A 7,714-nucleotide genomic window follows, 5' to 3' on the forward strand; every position below is an offset into this window, starting at 1 on the left:
CTAATATTTTATTGATCCAATGAAATGAAATGGCAAGTTTATCACAATAGCTTCTCCTTCAGTTTCATTTACAAGACTATGGTCCTTTGCATTGCTGAAAATAATTGAAAACACAATCAGCAATGTTTCTGTGATCAATTTGATTGAACAATGAATTGTCAGTCCAGGAACAACAAAGAAGTTGAAATGGCTTCTGTCACCAATTATGAAGCTAAAACTAATAGCAGAATTGCCATGCAGGTTGCAAAAACTAATGAATGAAAACTGCCCTGTAAGCCAAATAGAAAAAGCAAATCAGGCAGGAAGAAAAATAGACAAGTTTCAGGAAAAATCAGTGCATTCAGGAGAATTCTTACCTTGAAAGAAACAAGAGATGAAACTGCAGATGATTCTTTAAGTCCAGTGAATCCAATATCATATGATATGCTCCCATCAGGTTTGAACAATCCAAAGTTTCTCTCAGAAGTTGGCCCAGGCTTCAAATTCTCATTGAACAATGCAAAAACATAAGCTCTCACTACAGTCTTAGGCCTGTAGGGAGTCCCTTTCTTTTTAGCCAGCAGTTTCCGCAGATTATAATTGTAAATTCTTGCATTCTGCTTTGTAGCTCCAGCTTCATTTGCATCTCCATTAGAAGCCCACCCAGTTTCAGAAACTATGACTTCCATCTTTGGGAACCCAGCTTTTTCTAGTGCAGCATAAGCTGCATCAATCTGAGCTTCAAACATATTATCATAGTGCAGATGAGTTTTTGCATCTACAATTCCAGGATTTGATTTGAAAAGAGCATAGTTAATGTCTATGTGCTCGGGATCACTCTTGTAGGCTAGAAATGGGTATGCATTTATGTAGAAAGGGGAACCAATCTTTGAAAAGAATTGCAACAATGGCTTCATATAAATAAACACATCTTCCCTGAAAATACATGCAGATGGTGGATATGAATTGGCAAAAACAGCCTCTGAATGTGGACTAGTGACCTGAACAGATTTCTGCAAACCCAACCGTCGAAGAGCAGCATAAACATTTTTCACAGAAGGCAGCAAAACTTCCCAGAGTTCATGATCATCACCCCCCAAGATTTCATTTCCTACAGCAATTCCAACAATTTTAGTTCCAGGAAGGAATGGCTGCACATTTGTTTTGATCCAATTCATTGCAGAATCCTCGCCTATGCTCATCTCTTTCAAATATTCATTTCCAAGTCCAATTATTATTTCAATGCCAGAACCTTTGAAGGCTTTGAGGACTTCATGATCAGCATCGTAGATTCTAGTATTTTTAATCTTTGCAGCTCTGAGAAGCGTCACCACACTATGTGGTGAAGGCAAATTATCTGCTATTTTACCATAGTTTACACCATATGTTCCTGTGAATGCATTCCCTGTAACAACTGCAGGACAAAGATATTAAAACATCAGCTGACAAAACTGAAGGGCAGACAATATTATTAACATATAACAAAAAAAGAGAACGTACCATTTGAAAATATGACGGAAAAGATGAGGAGAAGCCAAGGAGAGAAACCCATATGTCTGGTGGGCAAATTAATGAAGAAAATGCTTTTCATTTGTAGAAAAGCAGAGAGTATGGTCCAATCTTTTGTAACTCAAAAGAGCAAGAACATTAGCCCTTTGGATGATAATCGAATTCTTGTTCTTGATGCACGCCATAACACTGCTCAAGAAACTAGACAAGAAGATTCTTAACCTTAATCTAAAAATCTTGGAATGAAGATTCTTTACCTTTGCCCCCAAAGATGAAAGAAACTATAAAGAAGGCTTGGTATAGATTCTAAACTTTACTCTCAAAAAAAGTTGCCTTTTTCCCCACCTTTATACTCTTGAATTATTATGGGAACTCCTCCCTGGAAATGGATTCTCTAGATGAACTCTTGCGCTGCATATATATGCATATTTGCTTTTCTTAGGACTGGATTGGAGTTCTTGATGAGTGATGGAAGAGACAGAATCTCTAGAGACTCGTAAGGAGTATTGCATTTTATTTTGCTCTTCTGATTTTGCATAATCATATGGTTGATGTAAACTTTCTGGGGGTAGCTGAAACAAGGGCCAATATCAGAAAAAGTAATGATTTGCGGATGTTATTGTCATTTCATGACTCCAATGAATTTATGCTGATTTGCAACTTCAGTCTCTACCTTCTTGCCTGCGGACTCGACATATAAAATCTCAGGGAGATCAACAAAGTAAAGCAGCTTAAAAGCAAATAATGTTTAGTTACGAGCTAACTATAGCAGTTAAGAACAGTTCAAAATTCTACAATCTTGAGATCCAGAACAATGTAATAAAAGCTGCAGCAACTACGACCTAATCTGAGGTGATACATAATTTACCTACATACATTAAAATCTAGTATTGACATACAATGACATCTAGCAATGACAATGCTAATGTTACAGTCATCCACAGAATCCAAAAAGTCACCACAACCAAATATAGGCAGAGCTATGAGAAGAGAACTACAGATCGTGGACAGTAGTGTAGTACAATCAGCAGCTCACAGGAGGAGCTGCATTTTGTGGGGCATCATTTTGCCCAGTTTGGCTATCCTTGCCATTTTCCTTGACTTCCCCATCTGTTGTATTGATTTTTCCATCTACAGCGATGCTATGTTTTGCATCATTCTCCTGTATATCTGGTTTCTCTTTAACCCCTCCCTCGGATGCAGGGACAGTTCCATTAGCATTCTCTTTCTCCGCTCCCTCATTTGCTTCCTTGATATCCTTCTTGTCGCCAGAAACAGTCTCTTTCTCAACCTCAGTTTGTGACTCCTTTCCTGAGCCTTCACCAGAACCAACCTCTTCAGCAGGTCTGTTCTTCAATACTGCCTCTGCATTTTCATGCTCTTGAACTTCCGTCACATGCTGGGTATTTTCAACTCCTTCCTTATCATTCTTTGTTTCCTTTCCTTCACCAGCATCCTCTTGGATCTTCGTAACCTTATCAGCTTCCTCCTCTTGAGTAGCTTCTTCTATTTTAGTATCAACATCCTTTGTCTGGGCAGATTCTCCTTTATCTCCTTCCTGGACCTGATTTTCCTTGGCGACATCATTCTCTTTCCCTGCCTCTTTATTTTCCTTCCCAGCTTCCTCAGCATCTTGCATTTGGACTTCTTTCTCACCTTCGCCTTTTTCAGGGGTAGACTCTATTTCCTTGCCATCCTTCTTTGAACCTGACGATTTCCGGCCTCGCTTTTTTGGGGGCTCCTTATCTGGAGTTGGAGTTGCCTTGGCCTTCTCACTGATTCTTACTGATCTCCTGGGTGTCTCACCAGTTCCCCAATCAAACTCTGATATTGCAGGATTACCAGGGTGTGATTTTAGGTACTGCTCCAACTGTTTCCTGTTATTGATCTCTTCCCCAGTTGGAGCAATAAACATGATTTCACTCTTCCTTGGTGTACCTGCTCTCTTCGGCAAGTACTGTAAAAGATCAAAGAAAAGATACTTGTCAGAAAAAGAAGGTAAAGGCATAGTTACAACATTATTTATCTAATCCGTAGCTTTCTGTACATACATCCGAGTATGCATGAAACCATGAGACTTACAAAACAATCAATTTCTGCCTAAATTCCAGTAACGTAATCTAGCACCACAGACAACATTAACTATCTCTAATTCCTAATATCCTATCCTAGCTCACAGAACTGAGACTTCATATTAAGTTTTCTAGAGTGCTCATTCTTATCCTAATTATTTATTTCTGTTGATTTGTATATCTATCCGCTTGTCTGGATGCTCTACAGCATTGATTGCACGAGTATCTTATTAATTCCCAACAACCTTAAACTTAGGCATCATCAGCAATTCTTCATGATGGTTTCATGTCCTCCCATTGGAAGTAAATTGTTGACCAGGAAGTCTTCAGGCTTTCAAAGAAAGTTTAAGAAAGTTGGCAATGCATCAAATTAAAGCAGAAACAACAGTCTCTCCAAAACAAAAGTTCCAGTCAAAAGACGGAAAACATCTAAACCCCATTCTACAGTACACAGGTTGATAGAACATAGATTAGATATACAAAGTTTAGGAGTCGTCAAATAAACCCCCAGACAGTGAGCAACTAATCATTCAACTGGTTAACCTTGAGAAAACAGCAGATAGAACACCCATTTGAATCCCCACAGTATTTGCAGAACCATCAATTGCAAAAAGGTCAGACCTCACAGCAACTTTTGGGTGTTTCTAACACAGGTTAGTTAATGAAAGCTCGAGCTTAGCGTCTCCAATATACAAAAGACCAGTCTAATAGCCAGAACATGAGGCAAAAGCCAAATAGACCAGCAAAAGAAAGTATGTACTGCACAAAAATGGATGCATTTTGCCAAGAAACCTCATGAATATTTCCTAAACTTACTTTCAAGCAACCTCATATGGTATTTATTGATGCATATGATATGACATGAGCTTTCAATTCACAAGGGCTGGGATAACTCAGATGTTTCTTATGCATCAAACATATATATAATGTAATCTTTGCATAGAGCTTAACTTTTTTAAGAAAAATGTCAGGATATCTTAGCTATTGCATACAAGGAAAATTTACCAAATAGATTTGGTATATTTGATATTTTAAGGACAAAGATAAAGGTGGAGAAGGAAAAATGGCAGGAAAGAGATAGAGGGGGATAGTGTCATTAGCTAAAATTAAGAGCTTTCAAAACAACAAAAAGCTGAATCTACTCTCCAAAGGCCCTAAAATTAGAAAAATATTCAGACTTAGTCAAGGGCAAATAGTCCAAGCTAGTAGACAAATCCAAGGTACTAAAGTAGTGAAACACATAAGCCACTGTATTAAAGTGCCAGTTAAATTGTCCCAAAGCTATATTAGCCAAGTGGTCAAAGCAGTGCACTGAGTATTCCATTCCGCTCTACAGCGTTATCCTTCAACACTCACTTTTTTTTTTATGGTAGTTTCACTTGACTCTATATCTTTGTATCCAACATTTGTTGAACCAGATATGTCATAATAGAGTTGTTAATTTGTTATTCAAATGTGTGAAATGGTAAGAATCAGGGAAAATAAATGTGCATGCACAAAAGCAAAAAAATGTTAGCAGTTAGCCTTCCTGTTTCAAATCAAATGAACAAAATGCTTATTTTGATGGATGACTCTCATGAAATTATTGCGAACAAAACAATTGGGTAGCACACCTATGAACTAGAATAACAGATGATGATGAAATTAAACAGTAGAGAAGCTTATGCTGGAATAACAAAAAATTAGAAGAACTTCAAATCAATTATTCCATTCCAGCCATTGGATTCTTGTTAGAATTTGGGCTCTCAAAATTACCTAGGAAAAGAAGAAAAACATATAACAAGAAAGGGAATTCACAAGTGTCAATTGGCCTCTCTATTAAATACCCTGGAATCTGTGCACAAACCAAGAGATCTTTCCTCACTTAAATTATAAGGCCATTCACCTTCTTATAGTTCCCCTTTCATATAGAAACTAACTTCCTCTTCTGAGATATGAAGCCCACCAGAATCTATTTACCTTGGTACTTAAGGCTAGACATTAGAACATGCCTCTTTGTTTTTCAATTCTCACATTCCCAGCTTTTCCTTCTCTTCTACTGCCTCTAAGGTTTTAATTACATCAAACATATCACAACTTGAATTTTTCAGTTGAATGAAATGGGACAACAGTCAATAGTAACACTAATCAGTATCGAGGTGCAACACTGAACGCTAATTCTTCCTCATTTATTTCACCAAACATATAGACAACAAATTCCCCAAAAACATGAATAGAAACATACTACTAAGAGTAGTTTCACTCAAGTAGTAATCAAGCAAGAAAAAACAGGACTCCACCCTTTCAATACTAAGATTTGAAATAGAAACTGCACAAAAGTAGTTTGTGTCCCTGAAAATTGGGAGAATCATCTCCTCCTTATGAACAATATAAATGACCTATTATGCACTATTTGTTGCGTGTTAGAAGTCATCACCTTGTTCCATAATTTGTTACTGTCCATAATAATAATAATAAAAAGTTGTCTTCACCATAATCTTGACAAAGACTCTGCCTTAATCTTGACAAAGACTCTGCTTGTCTGGAACATTAAGCATCTTAATTACAAAGTGAAAGCAAAAATGCAGTGGACTTCACAAGGAATCCAACAAAGGCAAGACCTTTCAACAATCTAGTTCAACTGTAGAAATGCAGGCATACAAATGAAAAATCCCCCTTATATTGCAGGCGAATAGCCTTTTTACCAAAATGAAAGATGCAGAAAGGAAACCTTATCCTAATGCTGAAAAACTATTGGGAATTGTATTTACCATCTGAAAATCAAAGCTAACCTAAAAGAGTCAGCTAAAGCAAAAATGGGAATTTTGTTTACCATATGGAATTCATAACAATCTAGCAAAACCCTAAGTTTTGCAGAGAGGGAACAAAAAATAAAATTGGGAAGTATAACCCTAATTACAACAACTACAGCACCCCCAGCAAGATAATAACAAGTCCCAAAAACCCTAAAAAGGGAAATTACTGCCAGAGACTACCAATTTGCACAAAATCCTAATCACAAAAAATTCAAAGCCCCAAATAATAACAGTTACCCAATTCATAAACAACTCCATAAAGAACATAACAAATAGCAAACCTACTTTTTGTTCCCAAAAAAAAAAAGTCTACAGTAACAAAAGCCAAATTAATCCCACAAGCAAAAAGCAAACAAGAAAATATAAGCTGTGCATACAAAAGAAAGAAAGTTAAAAACTTTAGAGAGAGAGAGAAAGAGAAAAACAAACCATTTTCTTCCAAGCAGGAGGAGCAGGGAGCTCAACAGAAATAACTTCCTCTTTAGCTTCCATTTTTCACCTGCAAAAACCAAGCCAGACCCTTAAAAAAGGAAACAATTTTCTCTCTAAAGACTCCGCCTTTGTTTCTCTCTCTATCTCTCTCTGGTATTTATGTGTGCGTTCTTCTCGTGTGTGTGCGTGTGTGTGGCGAAGAGAAAGGCACAACACAAACCGTTTGAGTCTCTGAGATATGTTTCTTGTCGTTGGTTAATGTCTCTCTCTCACTTTGTCTCCTTTTTTTCTTTTTTTTTTTTTAATAATTTTCCTCTAAAAAACTGTCACGTAATCCATAAGAGCATTGATAAGCTCACCTGTATGGTCCCAAAAATATAATAATTACATTTGTCTCGTAAAAGCTGATTTGCTTCGTAATTACAACATTATTATTTTCTGTTATTAAAAAAAAAGTAAATTATTTTCTTTATTAATTTATGTTTACTTGTAATGCTAGTCTATTTTCTCACGTGCAAATCTTTCAGTGGATAATATTGCCAAACTGAAAATCCTACTACTGGTTTCCGTGCTCCCAGCAACATGGAATTTATTTTCTTTTTTTTTTCAGACAACAAAAACAATCTAGTTATTAGATTTGCTCCATTATTCCCATGTGAATTTTACTAAAAAACATGCGGTTGTTGAGATGTAAATTAAGGATTTTTGTAATAATAATTATAATTATAATTATAATTAAAGTGAATCCAGCATAAAAGTTTTGGAGGGGATCATAGGAAGCATTTGCTCTATATTAGATTAAAATGAAATTATTTATCATTTTAATATATATTTAAATAGTAAAATTTATTTTTAAGTAAATAAAGTATATAAGAAAATACTCCATGTGAATTTTCGTATTATTTGTATATGAGAAAATGTTAAAAA

The 7,714-nt window shown here is 36.1% G+C and overlaps 2 protein-coding genes across 2 annotated transcripts; both read right to left on the reverse strand.

The window, feature by feature from the left end:
• Window positions 1-62: 62 nt before the first annotated feature.
• Window positions 63-2,069, reverse strand: LOC110613710 (glucan endo-1,3-beta-glucosidase 14). The gene is made up of 3 exons (XM_021754958.2): window positions 1,480-2,069; window positions 357-1,393; window positions 63-269 (listed from the first exon to the last, which is right to left on the reverse strand). Exons 1-3 carry the CDS (start codon window positions 1,568-1,570, stop codon window positions 204-206), a joined length of 1,194 nt encoding a protein of 397 aa, XP_021610650.1. The 5' UTR covers window positions 1,571-2,069; the 3' UTR covers window positions 63-203.
• A 150-nt stretch (window positions 2,070-2,219) lies between these two features.
• Window positions 2,220-7,077, reverse strand: LOC110613711 (methyl-CpG-binding domain-containing protein 11). The gene is made up of 3 exons (XM_021754959.2): window positions 7,008-7,077; window positions 6,785-6,854; window positions 2,220-3,445 (listed from the first exon to the last, which is right to left on the reverse strand). The coding sequence occupies exons 2-3, from the start codon at window positions 6,845-6,847 to the stop codon at window positions 2,513-2,515; spliced, it is 996 nt and encodes a 331-aa protein (XP_021610651.1). The 5' UTR covers window positions 6,848-6,854; window positions 7,008-7,077; the 3' UTR covers window positions 2,220-2,512.
• Between the last annotated feature and the right edge of the window lie 637 nt (window positions 7,078-7,714).

This window comes from Manihot esculenta, chromosome 4 (genome assembly GCF_001659605.2).
Source record: "Manihot esculenta cultivar AM560-2 chromosome 4, M.esculenta_v8, whole genome shotgun sequence".
Lineage (NCBI taxonomy): Eukaryota > Viridiplantae > Streptophyta > Magnoliopsida > Malpighiales > Euphorbiaceae > Manihot > Manihot esculenta.

Coding starts and splice junctions, on each gene's coding strand:
- LOC110613711 (XM_021754959.2), bottom strand. CDS start 6,847: ATGGAAGCTAAAGAGGAAGTTATTTCTGTTGAGCTCCCTGCTCCTCCT. Junction 3,446..6,784: donor CTCCTGCTTGGAAGAAAATG/GTTTGTTTTTCT, acceptor GATCTTTTACAG/TACTTGCCGAAGAGAGCAGG.
- LOC110613710 (XM_021754958.2), bottom strand. CDS start 1,570: ATGAAAAGCATTTTCTTCATTAATTTGCCCACCAGACATATGGGTTTC. Junction 1,394..1,479: donor TTCCGTCATATTTTCAAATG/GTACGTTCTCTT, acceptor TTTGTCCTGCAG/TTGTTACAGGGAATGCATTC. Junction 270..356: donor CATCTCTTGTTTCTTTCAAG/GTAAGAATTCTC, acceptor TTTGGCTTACAG/GGCAGTTTTCATTCATTAGT.